The 24,249-nt window shown below is 42.1% G+C and overlaps 1 protein-coding gene across 3 annotated transcripts in view; it reads right to left on the minus strand.

Annotated features, from left to right (window-relative positions):
- LOC137383776 (cryptochrome-1-like) overlaps positions 1-24,249 on the minus strand; it is a 70,466-nt gene that overhangs the window by 42,761 nt on the left and 3,456 nt on the right. For 2 of the 3 annotated variants that reach the window (XM_068056958.1, XM_068056957.1), the window contains exons 2-6: positions 9,948-10,056; positions 8,389-8,531; positions 6,091-6,275; positions 1,154-1,242; positions 769-909 (exon numbers count right to left, since the gene is read on the minus strand). In XM_068056958.1, the coding sequence (XP_067913059.1) occupies positions 769-909; positions 1,154-1,242; positions 6,091-6,275; positions 8,389-8,531; positions 9,948-10,056 (667 nt within the window). Of the gene's footprint in view, positions 1-768; positions 910-1,153; positions 1,243-6,090; positions 6,276-7,117; positions 7,270-8,388; positions 8,532-9,947; positions 10,057-24,249 lie in introns of those variants that run through there. The other variant, XM_068056959.1, reaches the window with a different exon arrangement.

The following is a 24,249-nucleotide window of genomic DNA, read 5'->3' on the forward strand; positions in this document are numbered from 1 at the left end:
AGATCCATGATGGCCCCTCCGCCGCTCTGCGACGGGACCTGAGTTAGCATATGTAAATTACATCTTTGCATGAATTAAAATGTAAACCGCAGCAATCTTACCTTCAGTTCCCGATCTCCAGTGTGACATGCGGCACTCACACATCCTCACTTACACGTTCCAGGGAAAGCTGGCGCCATCAAGGTAGGGAAGGGGTGAACTCTGCACTCTGTTGAGTATGGGGGTGGGGGGAACAGGGTGAACTCTGCACTGTGTTGGGTATGGGGGGGTGGAGGGGGTGAATTCTGTGTTGTGGTGTGCTGTTTGCAGGGCTGGCCCCCTTTACAAATGGCACCAGCACCTGCTCCTTCAACAGGTGATGCTGTGAATGGCATCGCCAAGGCCGCCTCTGCCATGTGATTTGGGTGGCGGCCGCTGTCAATATGTAAAGTGGCCATCTACCATGTAGTCACAGCGGCGTGGGTCCCATGGGGGATTGCCACCATGTTCCATGCCCACTGCCGCTCTTGGCGGTGGGACTACAAAATCTAGCCCACTATGTGCTACGAGCAGCAAAATACAAGCGCCCTCACTGCAGCATTTCTCATCTCTTCCCCAAACAAGCTTATGGTGTGGTTCTTTAAGAGCTCATAAAAGGATTATACTTCTTAGTGAAGACCACCACTTTAGAATCAATCTCAAATTGATCGGACTGTAGATTGATTGATAAGCACTAGACAGCTCCGAAAAGCAAATAATTTCAATTCTCAAGACACCAACTTAACTCACTTTTTTATATAAATCAGTTAGCTTGAAGTAGAAGAGCCGACAGGACAGACAGCCAAATCGAAGGTAGGGACTGAGTCCTGTGGGACTTGCCAGCAGTGAGAAGGCATTCATTCTGGGCCTTTCAAAGTTTGCTACCCATGCCTGCAAGAGAAACAAAAGTGATAAACTGTCCCATGTTACAGATGAAATGTTTATTTTATTGAGCCTCAATCTCCCCACCAGTCACCACTGGGCACTTAGATGTTAACTATTTATACTTGTCCTATTTTCCCTTAAGAGTTTTCTGCATTTTTGGCTGGAACAGTTCTAAACTACTGATCTAATACAGGTAATTTTCCTGAGGTTGGAAAATTGAGTGTAAACATCTAGAGGTTTTTTCACTTACCTTTCTTTCCAAGTGCCTCTCGAGTCGAGTTAAAGCCTCCGTTTCTCCACCTGGCCACACAGCTGAATGCAGACCTTCAGTATCAAAACCTAGTAAGACAAATGTCCAGAATTCAACTTGTGGTTAAACACATAGTTAGGATTTGATTGAAAAGATTGGACAAATAGTCACATTTCAATTGTCATGTTCAAAACCTTGCTTTTGGTAGCTGATCTAAACAGTTATTAGAAATTTAAAAGCTCTGCTTGCCATTTTATCCTGCAACAATTATTACTATTTCAGAGTCGCAAACCTAAGACAGAAAGTAGTTCACAATAAAATGCGCAAAGTTAAACAGAGGAACAGAAGTCGGTGATTTAGCCCCTCGAGCCTGTTCTGCTATTTAACAAAATCATGGCTGATCTGTGACCTAACTCAAAGCTACCTTTGCCCCCGATCCCTTACAAAAATCTATCAACTTCAGATTTAAAATTAACCATTAATCTGGAATCAATTGCCATTTACAGAAGAGAGTTTCAAACTTCTACCACCCTTTACATGTAGAAATGTTGTCTAATTTCACACCTGAAAGGCCTGGCTCTAATTTTTAGGCTATTTCTCCTAGTCCACAACCAGCATAAATAGTTTCTCTCTATCTAGCCTGTCAGTTTCCCTTTAATGTCTTGAAAACTTTGATTAAGTCACCCTTTAACCTTCCAGGGAATACAACACTAGTTTGTCTAATCTCTTCTCATAATTTAATCCTTGGAGTCCAGGTATCACTCTGGTAAACCTACACTACACTGCCTCCAAGGCCAATATATCCTTTCTAAGGCGTGGTTCCCAGAACTGAATACTTGTATTTCAGGTGTGGTCTAACCAGGGTTTTGTACAGCTGCAGCATAACTTCTTGTATTCTAGTCCTATAGATGTAGGCCCCATCATTCCATTAGCCTTTTTAATTATTTTCCTATTCATGACATTTTAATGATTTATGTACTTGGACTCCCCTCCTCCCACCCGCAAAAGTCACTTTGGACCTCCATTTTTTCACCATTAAGAAAGTATTCTGATCTATCTTTTTGGGTCCAAAGTAGATGACCTCACACTTGCCTACACTGAAATCCATTTGCCCATTCACTGTTTAAAAAGATTTGTTCATGCATGCGTGCATTGCAGGCAAGGCCAGCATTAGGGGAGAAGGTGCTGTAGTGGTAATGCACTGAACTAGTAATCCAGAGGCCCCGGCAAATGCCTTGGGGACACAGGTTCGAATCTCACCATGGCAGCTGGTGGAATTAAAATTCATTTAATTTATAAAAAAATCTGGAATTGAAAGCTAGTTTCAGTAATGGTGCCATCGATTGTTGTAAAAAAACCCCCATCTGGTTCACTAATGTTCTTTAGGGAAGGAAGTCTGCCATCCTTACCTGGTCTCGTCTACATGTGACTCCAGATCCACAGCAATGTGGTTGACTCTTAACTGGCCTCTGACACAGCCTAGCAAGCCACTCAGTTGTCGAGGGCAATTTGGGATGGGCAACAAATGCTGGCTTTGCCAGCGACTCCCACATCCCATGAAAGAATAAAAAAAATGTATTACCCATCCATAATTGCCCCGAGAAGGCTGTGGTGAGCCACCTTCATGAACTGCTACAGTCCTTGTGGTGTAGGTACACACATAATGCTGTTAGGGAGCGAGTTCTAGGATTTTGACTCAGCGACGGTGAAGGAACGGCAATATATTTCCAAGTCAGGATGATGTGTGGCTTGAAAGGGAACTTGTAAGTGGTGGTGTCCCCATGCATCTGCTGCCTTTGTTCTTCCAGGTGGTCACGGGTTTGGAAGGTGCTGTCAAAGGATCCTTGGTGAGTTGCTGCAGTGCATCTTGTAGATGGTAGATACTGCTGCTACTGTGCACCAATAGTGGAGTGAGTGAACGTTTAAGGTGGTAAATGGGGTGCCAATCAAGCAGGCTGCTTTGTCCTCAACAGTGTCGAGCTTAGACTGTTGTTGGAGCTGCACTCATCCGGGCAAATGGAGAGTACTCCATCACACTCCTGACTTGTGCCTTGTAGATGGCGGACAGGCTTTGGGAAGTCAGGAGGTAAGTTACTCACTGCAGAATTCCCAGCCTCTGACCTGCTCATGTAGCCACAATATTTATGTGGCTGATCCAGTTAAGTTTCTGGTCAATGGTAACCATCAGGATATTCATGTTAATCTCTTAATATCTCTGATTTTATGCTTGTGTCTACACTGCTTACAATGTCACCAATCTCTGCATCATGGGCAAGCTTGGATATGTGGATCTCTATCTCATCATGAGCCATTATGGTAAATAATTGAGGCCCCTCAGATCCCTGTGGGACACAATTAGTCACATCACTGCCAATTAGAGTACTTGCCCATTATCCCTACACATCTCCGGCCACTCAGTTAATTTCCTCATCCGGACAATAATTTGCTTCCACCTTTAGCTTATGAAGGATTTAAATCAAATGCCTTCTGAAAGTCCATATAAATAACATCCATAGCCATTCCTCTGTCCACTACTTTAAATCACCTTTTTAAAAAACTCAAATCAGGTTCTTTAGACATGACCTACCTTTTACAAATCCATGATGGCTCTCTGCTCAGTGGAAAAGTTTTCAAGGTGTTCAGTCACTCTATCCTTAATTATAAGCTCTACTAATTTCCCAACAACAGATGTGGGCTAACTGGTCTACAATTCCCTGGTGTCTCTCTCTCACCATACTTAAATAGCAGAGTGGCATGTGCAATTTTTCAATCTAAAGGAATGGTTCCTGAATCAAGAGAACCTTGGAGGTTTATAGTTAGGGTATCTACAATGTTCTCACTTACTTGGTTTAAAAGTCTGGATGGAAATCATCTTGTCCAAAGGACTTATTACTCTTTTGTGCCATTATTTCTTTAATTACTTTGTTTCATTAAGTTTGGCAAGTCCCTGATTCAATATTAGATTCCTTGGGATGCCATCCTTTTCCTCTACTGTAAGTAATTATTCAACATGTCACCATTTCCTTATTTTCATTTACAATATCACCATTAATAGTTTTCAAGGGGGGCTACATTGTTCCTGGCCACCTTTTTTTCCTAATTGTGTTAATTTTGATATCCCTGCGAGTTTCTTTTCATACTTATTTTCTGTAGCTCTTACTATCTGGTTTGTCAACTTTTGTTGTTCGTGTAGCTCTCCCATTTTCAGGATTTTTTTTTGCATTTTTGTATGCTTTTTTTCTTTTAGTTTTATTCTGTGCCTTAACGCTCGTCATCCATGGCTTTTTTTTTTGGCAAGTAGAGCTCTTGCCCCTTAGGGGTATATATCGGTTCTGTATCACATTAAATGAAGGGAGGCGGTGGTGTAGTGGTATTGTCACTGGACTAGTAACCCAGAGACCCAGGGTATTGCTCTGGGGACATGGGTTCAAATCACACCACAGCAGAAGGTGTAATTTGAATTCAATTAATAAATCTGGAATTAAAAAGCTAGTCTAATGATGGCCATGAAACCATTGTCGATTGTTGTAAAAACCCATCTGGTTCACTAATGTCTTTTCGGGAAGGAAATCTGCAGTCCTTACCTGGTCTGGTCCACATGTGACTCCAGACCCACAGCAATGTGGTTGACTCTTACATGCCCTCTGAAATGGACTAGCAAGCCACTCAGTTAGGGCAATTAGGGATGGGCAATAAATGCTGGCGACACCCACATCCCATGAATGAATAGAAAATAAAAAATCAATCAGTAACAACCTCTCTAATAATCCTACCAATATAATGCTGAATATATTGCATTCGAGTTTCACTGCAAAACCCAGAAGCATACATGCCCGGCCACAAAACTAGAAAAAAAACGAACCAACTAAAATGCTAACATCTCAAGGAACTGAAGAACACCCTTGTATAAAAAAATTGTCCATGGGCAAGGCCATTGTTCCTATATGACTGATAAATTATTTTTATTGCATTGGATTTCAGGGTTTATTAGGTTTTTGGGTACAGATTCCACAATTGTTTGTGAAAACTGAATCTGACAGGTTTTGCGCAAAACATACAAAAATCAGCTATAATGGGAATGCAGTGGAAATGAACATGACCTGAATTTTGCTGAACCTATTCCATATGTGCCAATCATCTGCTTTTCACATTTTTTTCAGCCTTTGTTCATGCTATTAGCTCAGGGCCTGGACTGTTGTCTTGTGTGCTGTTAAAGCTCACACAAAGATAAAGGCAAGTCAAAAATGTATCTGTAACAGTTAAGGAAAGTGGTCAATCATATTGGGGTTCAATGACTCATAAAAGAAAGCCTTAGACCAAACAAGTAACATACTTTCAAAACAGAATCAGGGATCTCCTGATGGGACAATTGCAAAGTGCTTGTCATTGCTGATAAGTGATTCCGGCTAGAGATGATGTGTGGATGCTGAGTAAGACGATCCAACTTGGTTATTAGTCAATTAAAAGCAAAATACTGCGGATGCTGGAAATCTGAAATAAAAACAAGAAATGCTGGAAATATTCAGCAGGTCTGGCAGCATCTGTGGAGAGGGAAGCAGAGTTAACGTTTCAGGTCAGTGACGCTTCTTCAGAACTGTTCTGAAGAAGGGTCACTGACCTGAAACGTTAACTCTGCTTCTCTCTCCACAGATGCTGCCAGACCTGTTGGTTATTAGTCAAGTAGTCTGTCGACATTCAGGGGATCATTTTAACCTAACTCTCCCAGTGGAAATTAGATTGCCTGCCTATTTTACACCCCACCCAATTATATTTTCCATTGAAGACACCCACTATCCCAGAAAAAAACCCAAACCATGTAGATATCAAAGAGAATTATAGTCTCTCATTTTGTTATGCTTTTTTTGGGTGGAAATGAGAGAAAGCAGAAAAAATGTCCTATCTCAACTAAATAATGCAACTTAGTTTGTCATGCATACCAAGCTCCTCCAGTGATGGGACTCCATATTTCTCATTATGATCATCCGATACCAATATTGTACATTTTCCAAGTTTTCCCTCGCTAATGGTTTCCACTGGTGGCTCTGGAGAGTCCAACTGACTTATCAGAGTCTGGAATCGTTTATACGTTAGTGGTGCTTGTCCTCCATTCAACTCAATTATTCTGAAAGAGAGGAACAACGTGAATTTGGCAAACAAAAATTTAACATTTCAGACTATGTTAACTAATGTTTTTGCCACTACCTAGTTTGAAAAGTTGAGTTGGATGTCTGGAGTGTAAAAATTCATGCTTAAGCACCTCTAAACCAAAACACTATGAAATATCCCAAATCCAGTTTCTATTTGCCTGACATGGGGTGTACACGCTTTTACCATAAGGTGGCAACAGCTAAGGAGCAGTGACCTCCTAGTATGTTTTATGAGTAATGGAAACAGAAAATGCTGGAAATATTCAGTAGGTCAGGCAGCATCTGTAGCGAGATAAACAGAGTTAGCATTTAAGGTCTATGATGTTTCGTTATAACTGGAAAAAGTGAGAAATGCAACAGGTTTTAAGCACAAACAGAGGCAGGGAAGGGAGGATAAGAAAAAAAGGGAAGGTCTGTGACAAGGTGGAAGGTGGGAGAGATTAAATGGCAAAAGGGATAATGGTGCACGGCAAAGGAGATAGTAATTGGACAAGTAAAGCAACAAAAGATGGGACCTTGGTCCTTGTTAATATATTGTCATGCTAGGCCCCCACCTGCCAAGAATGAGGCACATTAATTTTGTCATGAACATTGATTTTAAATTGTTACTGGAGTGAAGAAAGGACTTGTTAAACAGGTCAGCCGTGGCTGGAAAATACATTTGCATCTTAACAGATGGTAATTGGAAGGACAAAAGACCATTCCCTGATACATTCAACCCACAATGGACCTTGATCACCAGGTATTGTGTATAAGAGGAGCATTCCAGAGACTGCTAAGGTGATACGTGGTCAGACCAGTTAGTTACATGACTAACCTGCTTGGCAACTGGGGTTTTCTGAATTGTACAAACAGTTTGAACTCAAGAGTGTCTGTTTGCTCCAGGACTGAGAAGATCTCTCCTGTCTGCTCCCATCTCTTTCTCACAAGCCTCTGAATCCACTGACGACACATGAACCCCTAGAGAGAAAAGTCGCCTACAGCGAACAAGGTTTAAGAAGAATACTAGGCCCCAATGTAAAGCAAGAACTGCTTACGATCAAGGACTCTACAGTGAGCTTGAAGAACCGTAAACAAAACTCTTCAGATACTGCCTCAAACTTTTCACTTTATTTTTTCTTCTGCTCTTTTCTGCCTCTATTAGCATCTGTGTATCGTGTATGCATGTTAATGTGGGTGTGTTGTGTATCCGTTGGCGTCAACCGAATTAGAGTTTAAGTTTAATAAATTGCAATCTTTCTTCTTTAAACTTAAGAAAACCTGTTGGTGCTGGTTTCTTTGCCTTATAATTGGAAAGCGGTTAACAAGGATTCACGAAGGGACAGCTAAAAACACGGTGTGTTTAAAATTAAACCCTTTTACGGTAAGTCCAGGTGAAAGCTGAAATGGAACCCTAGACATCTTTCTCAGCGGGTTGTAACAATATTGTTTCGTGAGCAGTGCCAGTATTTAACCAACTGGTATAGCAGCTGTTATCAACAGAAATCCTGCATGATAGACTGCAAAGGGAGTTAGATTTAAGGCCATAACAGAAATATACAGTAATAAAAGTATTTTCTGATTCTGTCATAGAAAAGGCAAACATCTCAATGATTTCCAGATTTTTTTTTCACATTTACAAAGAAATGTTGTGCACCAAAGAGATAAGACTTGGCAGACAGGTGGAAAGAACTGGGGTCATGCTAAAGGAACTGAGAGTCGAGGTTGGAAAAGAGGAAAAAATTACCGAGTTGAGGTAGCCCCAGACTGGCAGTGTCAAAAATATTAAACAGACAAAGATCCCTGTGATTTCCGCCACTGGATGACTGGATCAATCTACTGGTAAATACAGGGCATATATCTGGGGAAATCATCACATGATAAATCAGTGTATAAGACTGAGCCCTACTAATTATATGACCGTAGAATATTTTTGACATGGTACTCAAGCTTTGGAGTTCAGACATTCATTAGAAGGTTTTAAAATCCCTGCAGGAACCTTGCTTGCATCCCATTTCCAACACACTCAATATTTTGGATAGTCTTAACTTTACAAGGTTATGTATTTTCTACCTTTCTAATAGTTGAAAGATTTGACCAAGTACATACTTATCTAGGTCATACAATGTGTGTGAAATCTTGACAATGACCTCAACTCCAGCTTCACTAGCCAGCTTCTTGATGGCTGCATCTCGCTCCTTACCAAACGGCTCCGAATCATACTCGAATGTCAAACGGTTAATATTCCATTCCTGTTAGATTAAGGATAATGAGCCTATTAAAACATTATATGAAACAGTAAAATCTAAACAAACCTGGAATAAGTTCAAAAATATTTGCAGCACTTTGCTAAAACTATTGTCTCTAACTTATGCCATTATTTTTGAAGTTTAATACCTCACCAGGAGACAATTGTTTTAAATCATGGATTCACCACTGCCCAGTTGTAAGATTTGTCGACCAGAGGACCTAGTCCAGTTCCTGGCTTGGTGACCAGCAAGAAAAAACTGGCTCATCTTAAGCCCAGAGTCAGTCAATGTTAAAATTCTATCCAGGAAAAGTTAAGCGAACCTGCTAAGAATAATTATTTGGGATATTATTGTTCTTGTTCTGTAGTTAGGTAGATCAAAATGAGAATTGGTTATTTTACAGACAGTAACTGTTGTAAAATAATTGTAAAGTAAATTAAAAATTTGTATCTGGCCTTGTCTCATTAAAGCATTTCAGTCTACCTTTGGTAAGATTGGAAAAATGCAGGTCTACGCATCAATGACAATTAAGGGAATACTGATATCATGGTGGCCAGTTTTGTCATACATCACACTTGGGTTTCTTTTTAAGCTACAGAAGGAAAGACTTGTTCCAGCAGTATTGTTGGAAAGATATTGAGAGGCCTAGATTGTTTTGTGGTTCCAGACAGCAAGAAGGAAAACATTCAGAATTCTACCCCTGGTTCAGCCTCAGCTAATGCTAGGATATTGGCTGGTGCTGTGAGAATTAGTACGGTACTGGCTGTTGATCACTGCATTATAGCAATCAATGTTGATCTTCAATGCAGACTTGGTTGATATTCTCAAGCTGGAAGCTGTATTGGAACAGGCACACTAGCCCTCAACATCAGATGGGCTGGGAACTGAACTAGAATCTAGTGTTCCGTTAAAATTGTGTCTTGCTATCATTGGACAAGACAAACTATTAGATCACTAAAAATGATCCAGCGTAAAATAGACAAATATTGAACTGGGAGGTGGCATTGACCAAACTGAGGGCCAGTCAACTTAAATACCAGTGATATTTGAGACCAGAAGTTGGCAATAATGACTTGGAAGAGTCATAATCTTCTAAAATAGGAACTAAAAATTCATAGATCAATACTTTGGAAACTTTAACAGGCAAAAACAAATCTGCAAAGAAACCAGTAAAGTTGTGAAGACTTATTCGGTGCTAACTGAAAGAACACTGTTCACAAATTCTTACCTATCATTAAATTTTCTGATCCATAAAGTAAAGCAGTGATAGGAGAAGGCATACATGTATGAATAATACAAACTCTGGAACTTGAAAGAAATATTTGGAAAGGGAATATTAAGATACAGAGAAGTTCAGCTATAGTAAATTTAGAGGTGTGAATTATGTGCAAATTTCCCTCATGACCAACCAGAACTTGCCTTGAAAAGCCTGGGAAAGACATCAGCAGGTTGCCCACGTATAACAAACAACCGTGAGTTTAGCTCCAGAAGGCTGGCATCTAGATCTTCTAGGCACTGCAGCAGGAATCTGGTGGATAGAAAAACCGTTTTTGATTCCTCTTTTTTTACATTGAAAACAGAAGTAAACCAAATCTTGAGCCTAGGCATTATGCATAGCCTGAGCAGAGCACAGAAAGGAAAATGTGATGTGGAGGAAGGATCACAGGCCAGAAACCAAACCCAGCCGATATTCCTTCCATTAAAGCTAACGGAAGGAAACTTGCAGGCTCTGTTACTAGTGCATAATCTTCCACACCATAGTTTCATTTCTGCATTTGACACCCAGGTGGTAAAGACAAAACTCACTTATTTTCCCATGAGTGGTACCAAGGATGGTAGGTCGTGGAGAAATATTGATGTGGGAAGGAAATTAACATTACGGCTGGAGCTATTCATAAGGTGACACACTGAGAACAAACAGGCAGATCACTGTTCAATTGGTGCAAAAGCATTCAAGTATAATTTCACAAACTTCAGTTAACCTGTATCAAATTGTGGTGCCTTAATCTAGATTACATTGGCACACAATTATGACAGAAATGAACAGGAAATAACTGAGGATATATATAAAAAATTAAAGCTGACAGCACAAAGAAAAACTGTCTGTCCCGTTGCGTCTGTGCTGGCTTTTTATTAGAGCAATACAAATCAAATCCTAGAGGCCATCAATGCAACATTTGTAGGCTCATTACAATATGGAGTTTTCACGAGGTCATATATAACCAAACATTCGACAAATTCATTTTACTGAAAAATGGAGAAGTAATTTTGCAAAAGTGGCATGAATAATTTTTCATTTCATCAGAAATAGTGATAATCTTGTTCAGTATCATCAATCTTATCACAGGTTAAAAAGTGATCACTTACACCCACAAATGGGCAACAGGGGAAGGTGGTGGCGTAGTAGCAATGTCACTGGACGAGTAAGCCAGAGCCCAGGGATTATGGGATTGAATACCACCACGGCAGATGGTGAAATTTGAATTCAATTAATAAATCTGGAATTAAAAGCTAGTCTAATGGTCAACTGTCATAAAAATCCAGCTGATTCACTAATGTCCTTTAGGGAAATCTACCGTCCTTGTGGATCTTATCTAGGCTGGCCTACATGTGACTCCAGATCCACAGCAATGTGGTTGACTCTGAAATGACCTTTTAAGCCACTCAGTTCAAGGGCAATTAGGGATAGGCAATAAATGCTGGTCAGCAATACCCACAACCCACAAATGAATACAAAAAAGTCCCACCTTCCTTTCTGCAAACCCAGATGAGGAAGGCAATGGGAATTTACTAAGCATAGTTTGGGCCAATAGCCATATAGCGTTCTAACAGACAGACCCGACAGGGAGTATAAACAGCTGGGAACTTATTTCAAAAGGTTGGATTTAAAATTATATATCTATCTAAAAAAAAACTTTTTCATATAGCATTGTCTCAGACTTCCCTTTCTCTAGTTTGACTGCAATAGGGTTTATTCTTTTAACACAGTGATTTAGCTTACCACCTCAGTGAGCACCTGCTCCTTGAATATAACTGCAAATGAACCAGACAGGTTTTCTTGAATTTAAGCAAGAAAGATGTAAGTTTATTAACCTTATCACTCCAAACCAGTAAAATGTACTAAAATACACAACACATCCACGCTCACATTCACCTGAGAGGGACACACACATAAGCACAAATAGATTACAGAGGGAAACAAACAGAGTTGGGAGATTGAAGTAGAGTCCTTAATAAAAATGGAATTTAAATACTAAAGTTTATTCCCAGAGTCCTTAGTTGAGGTTGTAGTCATGGAGTCCTCGCTGGACCACACATGGTTCAGGCTGCTTCTCCGGTTCCGGAAGGCAGAAGAGAGGCTTTATCTATGTCCCATGGTTGTTGGCTGTAGGTTTGCAGCTGAGGCTTCTCTGGATCTTTGTTGGAGAGAGGGAAAGGGAGAGAGAGAGAGAGAGAGAGAGATTGCAGCTCTCTTGCTGACTTACAGTTACAGTCTCCTTCTGAGACACAATTCACAAACTCCCAGGGTTACACAAGCAGTAATGTGATGTGACCACCTCTTTGTATGTAACAGCATCTTCTGGAATGATCTTTTAAGTTCAAGGCTGTTCCAACATACTTGGTGGGGGTGGGGGGGGGGCGTGTTTGGCTCTTTCAAAGTTAATGGGTGTCGATGGCTTTTGATGATCAACATTGACTAAGAAGGGTCACTGACCTGAAACGTTAACTCTGCTTCTCTCTCCACAGATGCTGCCAGACCTGCTGAGTATTTCCAGCATTTCTTGTTTTTATTTCAGATTTCCAGCATCTGCAGTATTTTGCTTTTATTATTGACGAAACCATTCTAGGTACTTTAATCAGAGAGCACCCCCATTGTTCTGGCTAGACTGGGTAATCACTTCGATCTCCGGCCGGCCTTTGGCTTCTCAGATGCAAATTGTGTGTGGCCATCTTAGCTGCTCTGTTCTGTTTTTTAAAAGTTATTTGTAAAAATTTTAGGGAAACTCTCGAGCAAAGTTCCATACAATGAAATTAATATTTTCATTTGGCATGTGGAGTTTCTGTCACAGCATCTACATAATGTACAAAATTGATGACAGTCCTGAAAGAATTAAGTCACCCATAGGTGGTTTGCCAAATTTATTTAAAAAAACACTAAAGATATGCAGTCCCTGCTGGTACCACTTTCCACCACAGTGCATAAGATTTTCTGGTACATCTCCCGAAATGTTTGCTTCATTTGTATAAGGTCAGTCTCACTGAGACTGATGAGTAGTCTGTCCCAACTGTTTATCAACATGTAGAATTTATCAGCAAGGAAAGCAGGGTGATTTACCACACAGCACAGTACACACAATACTTAAAATCTTAGGAAATTCCTGGTTGATGCTTTTCAGGAGCCGACAGTGAGCTAGCCTGAATGGTGGCCCTGAGGTGGGGGAAGCTTTGAGTTGCTAGAACCATGCTGAAAGTAGATTAATCTGAGCTAAGCTCTTCTTCCCCAGCACAAAAATGTTCCAGCATGTAGTATGTATGAGGGTGAAAAGTGCAGCATATATAGATTTATCCAGAGCTTCCCTCCCATCACTTTTCGCAGCCTAATGCCAGTTCAGTGTTTCAAAGACATATCTCTGTGTCGCCTCAGTAACTGCAATCACAATGTGTAAAAACTGCAGTCGCACCTTATAGCACTTTGAAATGCCTGGTTGAAGAAATGCTACCTACCTTTAGTCATATGTTTGTATGAAATAGTTTAGGTAGTTCATAGCAAGGGACAAAATCATGCTTTTGTGTTAGTCTGGACTGGAATCTGGTGAAATCAACAGTGGAACACACACTACCTGCAGCACTGAGGGTAGCAAGAGCACAGAATGTACTCTGGGTGGGGGACTTCAATGTCCATCACCAAGAGTGACTTGGCAGCTCCACTACTGATTGAGCTGACGGAGTCCTAAAGCACATAGCTGCTAGACTGGGTCTGCGGCAGGTGGTAAGGGAACCAACAAGAGGGGAAAACCTACTTGACCTCGTCCTCACCAATCTATCTATCACAGATGTATCTGTCCATGATGGTATTGGTAAAAGTGACCACCACACAGTCCTCGTGGAGATGAAGTCCTGTCCTCACATTAAGGATACCCACCATTGTGTTGTGTGGTATTAGCACCGTGCTAAACAGGATAGATTTTGAACAGATCTAGCAACTCAAAACTGGGCATCCATGAAGCTCTATGGGCCATTAGCAGCAGCAGAATTGTATTCACCCACAATTTGTAACCTCATGGCCTGGCATATCCCCAATTCTACCATTACCATCAAGCCAGGGGAACAACCCTGGTTCCACGAAGAGTACAGCAGGCATGCCAGGAGCAGCATCAGACATAACTCAAGATGAGGTGTCCGCCTGGTGAAGCTACAACACAGGACTACTTGCATGCCAAACAGCAGAAGCAGTATGTGATAAACAGGACTAAGTGATCCCACAACCAACAGAGTAGTCTCCTAGGCCCAATCATCTTTAGCTGCTTCAATGATCTTCCCTCCATCATAAGGTCAGACATGGGGATATTCATTGATGATTGCACAGGCAAGGAACATCCATGACATACAAGTGCCAGGCAATGACCATCTCAAACAAGAAAGAATCTAACCATCTCCCCTTGATGTTCTCAATGGCATTACCATTGCTGAATCCCCCACTATCAACATCCTGGGAGTTACCATTGACTAGAAACTGAACTGGACCAGCCACATGAATGCTGTGGCTACAAGAGCAGGTAACAGGCTGGAAATTCTGCAGCGAGTAACTCACCTCCTGACTCCCCAATGCCTGTCCGCCATCTACAAGGCACAAGTCAGGAGTGTAATGGAGTACTCTCCACTGGCCTGGATGGGCACAGCTCCAATAACACTCAAGAAGTTCTACACCATCTAGGACAAAGCAGCCTGCTTGATTGGCAGCCCATCCATCACCTTCAACATTCACTCCCTTCACCACTGACGCACAGTGGCAGCAGTGTGTACCATCTACAAGATGCACTGCAGCAACTCACCAAGGCTCCTTCAACAGCACCTTCCAAACCCACGACCTCTGCCACCTAGAAGGACAAGGGGAGCAGATGCATGGGAGCACCACCACCTACAAGTTTCCCTCCAAGTTGCACATCATCCTGGCTTGGAACTATATCGCCATTCCTTCACTGTCACCGGGTCAAAATCCTGGAACTCCCTTCCTAACAGCACTGTGGGTGTACCTACATCCAAGGATTTTTTAAAAATTCTTTCATGGGATGTGGGTATTGCTGGCAAGGCCAGCATTTGTTGCCCATCCCTATTTGACCTTGTCAACTGAATGGCTTGCTAGGCCATTTCAGAGGGCAGTTAAGACTCAACCACATTGCTGTGGGTGCGGAATCACAAGTAGGCCAGACCAGGTAAGGACAGCAGATTTACTTCCCTATAGAACATGAGTAAACCAGATGGGTTTTTATGACAATTGATGATAGTAATGGCGCCATTACTGAGACTAGCTTTCACTTCCAGATTTTATTAATTATTAATTTAATTTAAATTCCACCAGCTATCTGGATTAGTGCAGCTCCAATACACTCAAGAACCTTGAAACTATTGAGGACAATGCAGCCCACTTGATTGGCACCAATTCTACCACCCTAAAACATTAATTCCCTTCACCACCAGCACACCACGGCTGCTGCGTGTGTCGTCTAGAAGATGCACTGCTGCAACTCACCAAAGCTCCTTCGACAGCACAGTAACTTTGTTTCTCTCTCCACAGATGCTGCCTTACGCTTGCTAAGCACTTTCTAAATGCTCTTGGGCCTTCTCCTCCTCAGTGCCCCCAGATCCCAGGCCACCCATTCCATCCTCAGGCCCAGAACACCCACTCTCTTGGACCCAGAACACTCACTCTCTCACAGTGCTCCCTTCACTCTCTCTCACCAACCCCTAGCTTGTGTGACCACCCCGCCCATTCCCATCACACATTATCTCCAGCCCAACAGCCCATTTTCTCACTCTCTGGCTCACAGCATCTTCATGCAAATGGAACAAGATATCACCAGCCAACCCCACCCCCACCCCCACCCCCACCCCCACCACCATTCTCTGTTCCCAATCTATAGTTACTGAACTATCAGCTTGCGTCCATATCTCCAAGATCAGTAATAAGAAAAGTAAAAAGACTATGAAACATAAAAGGGATACAAGACAAAAGCTGACAATATTCTGGAGTATTTCACATGTTTCACTTGGCTTTATTTCTAAGTAATGCATCAACGCGTCCCTTTAATTTAGAAGTAAAAGGATTAGCTGTACATATATATTAGTTGTCTGCCAGATAGGACTATTAAACAGCTTGCTTGGTTGTGTTTTGCAAAGCCTCAGATCCACAGCAGTATTTATATAAGCCGCATGCTCTACATTCAACGTGATTTGATTATTCAGACTAAAATTGGCCACGTGAATTGATTATCTGTTCTACCTTCACCTTCTGATAATTCCTTTTATAGTCTTCACTACTGTAAGTACTTCAAACATTCCTGCATACAATTTTTTCCCCCTAATTTACAAAATTGTTTTCGCTGTCAGGTTCTGGATTATATTTAACTTGTTTTCTGTCCACTGTATAAAACTTATTCTACAAAACTTTTTTTAGAATTGCACACCAATCCATTAAACTAGTCAAGCAAGAGGTCCATACAATAGGAATAGGAGTCGGCAATTCAGCCTCTCGAATCTGTTCAACCAATGAGATCGTAGTTGCTCTGTGACCTAATCCATATACTCACCGTTTCCCCATATCACTTAATACCTTTGGATAACAAAACAAATCACAGATTTAAAATTTACAGCTGATCCAGCATCAATTCCCATTTGCAAAAGGGAGTTCCAAACATCTACCACTCTGTTGAAGAAGTGCTTCCTAATTTCACTCCTGAAAGGTCTGGTTCTACATCTTAGACTATGCCCCCTAGTGCTAGACTCCCCAACTAGGGGAAAAAGTTGCTCTCCATCGAAGCTATCCGTTACCCTTAATATCTTGAAAACTTTGATCAAATCACCCTTTAACCTTCTAAATTCCAGAGAATGCAATCCCAATTTGTGAAATCTCTCCTCGTAATTTAACCCTTTAAGTCCAGTTATCAGTCTGGTAAATCTATGCTGCACTCCCTCCAAGGCCAATATATCTTGCCTAAGGTGTAGTGCCAAGAACTGCCAACATTACTTTTGCTGTGCTCTAACCAGGGTTTTGTATAGCTGAAGCAGGACTTCTATCCCCTTGTATTTTAGTCTTCTAGGTATAAGCAGTTTTGACTATGTTCTGTACCTGTTCATGACATTTTAATAATCTATGGACCTGGAACCCCGGTCTCTTTGGAGCACCACTGTTTCTAGCTTTTTACCACTTAGAAAGTACCCTATTCTGTCCTTTTAGGTACAAAGCAGATAATCTCACATTTGCCTATGCTGAAATCCATTTTGCCCATTCACTTAATCTATCAATATCTCTCTGTAATTTTAAGCTTACATCTACGCTGTTTACAATGACACCTATCTGTGTCAGTGGCAACTTTGGATATGGGGCTTTTAAACCTATCATCTAAGTCGTTAATAAATACAGTGAATAGTTGAGGCCCCAATACAGATCCTTACAGGATACTACTAGTCATATCCTGCCAAGTAGAGTACCTGCCAAATATCCCTACTCTGGCTCCTGCCACTCAGACAATTTCCTAGCCAGGTCAATATTTGCCTCCAACTATAGCTAACAGTCGCTTAGGAGGGACTTTAATCAAATGCCTTCTGAGAGCCCACATAAATAACATTTACAGACATTCCCCTGTCCATTGATTTGTTTTTGAAAAGGTGACTTAAATGATCAGGTCCATCAGGTACGACCTACCCTTTACAAATCCATGCTGGCTCTCACTGATCAGCTGGAAATTTTGAAGGCGTTCAGTCATCCTACTATATAGACTAGTAATTTCCTGATAACATATGTTAGGCTAACTGATGTATAATTCCCTGCTGTTCTTCCCTCACCTTTCTTAAATAGCGGAGTGACATGTCATTTTCCAATCTGAAGGAATGGTTCATGAATCAAGGGAACTTTGGAAGATTAGAGTTAGGGGGCTCTGCAATGTTCTCACCTACTCCTTTAAAACGCTGGGATGGAAACTATTTGGGCCTGGGGATCTGTCACTCTGAGTGACATTTTTTCCATCACTGTTATTTTGCTTATGTTAATTTCGGCAAGCCCCTGCCCTTGATTCAATATCAGTTTACTTGGGATTTTCAGCATGCTGAACTCTTTCCTCTACTGTAAATACTGATGCAAAGTAATTATTCAAAATGTTCTCCATTTCCATATTTTCATTGACAATATTGCCGTTACCAGTTTTCAAGGGGCTCCTGACCACCCTCTCCTTCCTAAAATAACTGTAAAAATGTGTTGATTTTGATATCCCTTTCTTTTCATACTTCCTTATTCTAGCTCTTACTATTTGTCTCGTCATACTTTGCTGTTCTTTGTGCATTTCCCATTTGCCTAGGTCTGTGCTATTTTTCTTGCTTTTTTGTATGATTTTTCTATTAGTTTTATCGTGTCTCTTACCTCTTTAGTCATCCATGATCGTCTTTTGTTGGAAAAGAGAGCTCTTGCCCCTTCGGAGTATATACTGATTCTGTAACACATTACATACTTTATTGAACACCTCCTGCTGATCTTCTGTCATTTTATCCATGAACAGACTTGCCCAGTTTACTGTGGTCAGTCTCTGTCTCATCCCATTGAAGTTGGCCTTACCTAAATCTAGAACCTTACTAGCTGTTTTGAGTTTCTGCCTTTCTAAAACCACATTGAATTCAATCTTATCTTGATGGCTATGAGATAAATGTTCACACACCTTTAGGCTGTTCACTGATTTGTATGTGTATATATATATTTCATTCATGGGATGTCGATGTCTCTGGTTAGGCCAGCATTTATTGTTCATCCCTAATTGCCCTTGAGAAGGTGGTGGTGAGCTGCCTTCTTGAACCGCTGCAGTACATGTGGGGTAGGTACACCCACAGTGCTGTTAAGAAGGGAGTTCCAGGATTTTGACAGTGAAGGAACAGCGATATAGTTCCAAGTCAGGATGGTGTGTGGCTTGGAGGGGAACTTGCAGGTGGTGGTGTTCCCATGCATCTGCTGCCCTTATCCTTCTCGGTGGTACAGGTCGTGGATTTGGAAGGTGCTGTCTAAGGAGCCTTTGAGAGTTTCTGCAATGCATCTTGTGGATAGTACAACTAAATCCAGCTCATTTCTCATTATTAAATCTAATATGGCCTGTCCCCTTGTTCGTTCAAGAACATATTGTTGCAAAAACCTATTCTGGACACACAGAGGAAATTAGCTGCCTTTGTACTAGTCTGGTTGTCCCAATCTATATGAAAGTTAAAATCCCCCATTAAAACCACACTGCTTTTGCTACATGCTTTTCTAATTCCTGCATTTATGCAATCTACCACTTCACAGCTGCTACCAGGGCGTATATACATAACTCTCACTACAATCTTAAATCCTTCTTAATTCTACCCATAAAGTCTCCACTGCCTGCTTATCTCTCATTATATCCTCTCTGATCATTAAAATGATTTAATCCTTAATCACTAAGGCTACTCCTCCCCCTCTACCATATTCCCAATCTTTCCTGTATAACTGAGTATATTTAGTTCCCAGTCCTGCCTGTCTTGCAGCCATTTCTCAGTAATGGCTACTATGTCATACACTCCAAGTTGAATTTGCTCCTGCAAATCATTCAATTTGTTTCTTACGCTCAGTGCATTTGTACAAAGAATGCTTATTTGGGCCAAACACCCCAACCTGCTTTTCAGCTCAAATGTTTTACTCACATATTTCTTATTTCTCTCTTCTGGTTTAATCTTTGCCAACAGTGCCCTCAGTTAATAGCACATTTTTGGAAGGGTGAAATATGAACTCATAACCCAACACATGACATCATGATGTCTCAAAGTGACCAGCCCTAATTTTAACTCCAAGTGGGAGTCAAATGGATGGAGGAGGATGGGAAACCATCCAGTCCTCAGCATTGTGAGCCCCAGGATATTTTAACTCCCAGGCCTCAGCTGCTTGCCTCCTGCAAGTCTCCAAGAAAAACGTGGCAGGTAGCCCCAGCTGGCTTGATGGAAGTGTCCCTGGCAGGTAGGTAAATGGTCAGCCGAAGCCTCACGTGAAGCTGCTTATCTTGGTGAAACCAAAAGCATATTAAATGTACTTTGTTGAGCCTCTTCTGGCCAGTCTCCTGGTTTAAAGTGTAGCAGAGAAGGATTCCAAGCCTTCCTATAGTATTTTTATTTAGTACTTTAACCATTCTAGATTGATACTGGCATTATTTTAGTGAAATATATTCCTGCTCACTTAAGAGTGCAAATGACTGCAGGTACAGTGTTACTATGATCTATAATTACAGAAATCCACATTATATAATCTCCTTACACTGACTCACTGCCTTACTTTCAAGTCATTGGGTACTGCACAGTACAGCAGGAGCTACAGACAAATAGTAAAACTGTTTAATTTCCTCAATGATATTTCAGTACTATCAATAGCACTAATTGCTCATTTGAACTTCTGAATTTTGAAATCCTGGTCACCTTCTCAAATTTTAATTTTTTTTTCTATTCGTTCATGGGATGTGGGCATCGCTGGCTAGGCCAGCATTTATTTCCCATCCTAATTGCCTTTGAGAAGGTGGTGATGAGCTGCCTTCTTGGTGTACCTACATCCCAAGGACTGCAGTGCTTCAACAGTGCTGTTAGGAAGAGAGTTCAAGAATTTTGACCCAGCGACAGTGAAGGAATGGCGTTATAGTTCCAAGTCAAGATGGTGTGTGACTTGGCGGGGAACTTGCAGGTGGTGGTGCTCCCATGCATCTGCTGCCTTTGTCCTTCTAGCTAGTAGAGGTCGTGGGTTTGGAAGGTGCTTTCGAAGGAGCCTTGGTGAGTTGCTGCAGTGCATCTTTTAAATGGTACACACTGCTGCCACCGTGCGTCAGTGGTGAAAGGAGTGAATATTGAAGGTGGTGGATGGGGTGCCAATCAAGCAGGCTGCTTTGTCTTGGATGGTGTTGAGCTTCTTGAGTGTTGAAGCTGCACCCATCCAGTCCAGTGAAGAGTTTTTTTTAATTCATTCATGGGATGTGGGCGTCGCTGGCCAGGCCAGCATTTATTGTCCATCCCTAATTGCCCTTGAGAAGGTGGTGGTGAGCTGCCTTCTTGAACCGCTGCAGTCCATTTGGGTTAGGTATACCCACAGTGCTGTTAGGAAGGGAGTTCCAGGATTTTGACCCAGCGACAGTGAAGGAACGGCGATATAGTTCTAAGTCAGGATGGTGTGTGACTTGGAGGGGAACTTGCAGGTTGTGGTGCTCCCATGCATTTGCTGCCCTTGTCCTTCTAGCTGGTAGAGGTCACAGGTTTGGAAGGTGCTGTCTAAGGAGCCTTGGTGCATTGCTGCAGTGCATCTTATAGATGGTACACACTGCTGCCACTGTGCAGTGGTGGAGGGAGGGAATGAATGTTTGTAGATGGGGTGCCAGTCAAGCGGGCTGCTTTGTCCTGGATGGTGTCGAGCTTCTTGAGTGTTGTTGGAGCTGCACCCATCCAGGCAAGTGGACAGTATTCCATCACACTCCTAACTTGTGCCTTGCAGATGGTGGACAGGCTTTGGGGAGTCAGGAGGTGAGTTACTTGCCTCAGGATTCCTAGCCTCTGACCTGCTCTTGTAGCCATGGTATTTATATGGCTACTCCAGTTCAGTTTCTGGTCAATAGTAGCCCCTAGGATGTTGATAGTGGGGGATTCAGTGATGGTAATGCCTTTGAATGTCAAGGGGAGATGGTTAGATTCTCTCTTGTTGGAGATGGTCATTGCCTGGCACTTGTGTGGCGCGAATGTTACTTGCCACTTAGCAGCCCAAGCCTGGATATTGTCCAGGTCTTGCTGCATTTCTACACGGACTGCTTCAGTATCTGAGGAGTCACGAATGGTGCTGAACATTGTGCATCGTCAGCAAACATCCCCACTACTGACCTTATGATTGAAGGAAGGTCATTGATGAAGCAGCTGAAGATGGTTGGGCCTAAGACACTACCCTGAGGAACTCCTGCAGTGATGTCCTGGAGCTCAGATGATTGACCTCCAACAACCACAACCATCTTCCTTTGCGCTAGGTATGACTCCAGCCAGCGGAGAGTTTTCCCCCTGATTCCCATTGACCTCAGTTTTGCTAGGGCTCCTTGATGCCATACTCGGTCAAATGCTGCCTTGATGTCAAGGGCAGTCACTCTCACCTCACCATCACACTCCTGACTTGTGCCTTGTAGATGGTGGACAGGCACTAGGGAGTCAGGAGGTCAGTTACTCGCTGCAGAATTTCCAGCCTCTGACCTGCTTTTGTAGCCATGGTATTGTGTGGCTGATCCAGTTCAGTTTCTGATCAATGGTAACCCCAGGATGTTGATAGTGGGGGATTCAGCGATGGTAATGCCATTGAGAACATGAAGGGGAGGATGGTTAGATTCTCTCTTGCTTGAGACAGTCATTGCCTGGCACTTGTGTGGCATGAAAGTTACTTGCTACTTATCAGCCCAAGCCTGGATGTTGTCCAGGTCTTGCTGCATCTGGACATGGGCTGCTTCAGTATCTGAGGAGTCATGAATGGTGCTGAACATTGCGAATAATGAATTATTCAAACAAGTCGTGCTTATTCTGCTCTTTTTATATTATGAAACAATGTATTAGTGCTGTTAAATGCTTTGTCTTTGCGTAATACTTTGCACAGTTCTGTGCCATTTTGTTCAGATGGATTAATGATTGAAAATACATTCTGAAGCAGCCATCAGCATTTATATGCACTGACGAGTTTACAGTTGTAATAATTCAGCCATTAACTGCAATCTGCATTCTTAACAGTACTTTTTAAAAAAAGGATTTTTCAAGGAAGAGCAGAGGTAAGCTCATTTGTACTGAGCTCAGTGCCAGCACTTTTGACTGAGTCAAAAGATTGTGGGTCAAGCTCCATTCTACATCTTGAGCACATAATCCAGGCTAACACAGTAGTGCTGAGAGAGTTGCTGCAGTGCCAGAGGTGTTGTCTTTCAGATGAGATGTGAAACCAAAGCCTCATCTGCCCTTTCAGGTGGGTTTAAAGAATCTCATGGCACCATTTGAGAGTTCTCCCAGTGCTGTAGCCAACATTTAGAACCTCTACAAACACCATTAGAAATTAATTATCTAGTCATTGATATCAATGCTCTTTGTAGGATTCAGAGTGCAAATTGCATTGCAATATTTGTCCATATTACAATAGTGACAGAACTTCAGAGTACTTTATTGGTTATGAAGCACTTTGGGACCTCCTTTGGTGAAATGTGCTCCAAAAATGCAAGTTCTTTCTTCTTCCTGTAAAAGGTTCCAAAATGAAGCACAAAAGTGGGAAATGGGCGTAGTGGTTTGATTGCTGGACTAGCAACCCAGGGATCATGCAATTATGAAACTGAATTCAATAAATCCAGTAATTTGTGGGTTGGCATTAGAAAAGTAACAATAAAAGCTGCAATACTGCTGTAAAAAGAAAAACACAACTGGTTCACTCGTGTTTTTTCAGGGATTCTGGTGAAAAATCATTGACCTTTTCTCTCCACAGTTGCTGCCTGACCCGCTGAGTATTTCCAGCATTTTCTGTTGTTGAATGCAAATTTATGCTTTGCCCTGCTTTTTGTTCATATGTAAACAGAAATTGTTGTAAAAGGCTATCTTCTTTTTTGGTCTCCTTGTTTCGAGAGACAATGGGTAAGTGCCTAGAGGTGGTCACTGGTTGGTGAAGTAGCGCCTGGAGTGGCTATAAAGGCCAATTCTAGAGTGACAGACTCTTCCACAGGCGCTGCAGATAAAATTGGTTGTCGGGGCTGTTACACAGTTAGCTCTCCCCTTGCGCTTCTGTCTTTTTTCCTGCCAACTGCTAAGTCTCTTCGACTCGCCACACTTTAGCCCCGTCTTTATGGCTGCCCACCAGCTCTGGTGATCACTGGCAACTGACTCCCACGACTTGTGATCAATGTCACAGGATTTCATGTCGCGTTTGCAGACATCTTTAAAGCGGAGACATGGACGGCCGGTGGGTCTGATACCAGTGGCGAGCTCGCTGTACAAGGTGTCTTTGGGGATCCTGCCATCTTCCATGCAGCTCACATGGCCAAGCCATCTCAAGCGCCGCTGACTCAGTAGTGTGTATAAGCTGGGGATGTTGGCCGCCTCGAGGACTTCTGTGTTGGAGATACGGTTCTGCCACCTGATGCCAAGTATTCTCCGGAGGCAGCGAAGATGGAATGAATTGAGACGTCGTTCTTGGCTGACGTACGTTGTCCAGGCCTTGCTGCCGTAGATCAAGGTACTGAGGACACAGGTTTGATACACTCGGACTTTTATTTTCCGCGTCAGTGCGCCATTTTCCCACACTCTCTTGGCCAGTCTGGACATAGCAGTGGAAGCTTTTCCCATGCGCTTGTTGATTTCTGCATTGAGAGACAGGTTACTGGTGATAGTTGAGCCTAGGTAGGTGAACTCATTAACTCAAGTCCCAGACATTGAACAAGGAACAATGCTGTTTAAGGTTCCACATTGTTAATCACTATGA

The sequence above is a fragment of the Heterodontus francisci genome, chromosome 25 (genome assembly GCF_036365525.1).
Source record: "Heterodontus francisci isolate sHetFra1 chromosome 25, sHetFra1.hap1, whole genome shotgun sequence".
Classification (NCBI taxonomy): domain Eukaryota; kingdom Metazoa; phylum Chordata; class Chondrichthyes; order Heterodontiformes; family Heterodontidae; genus Heterodontus; species Heterodontus francisci.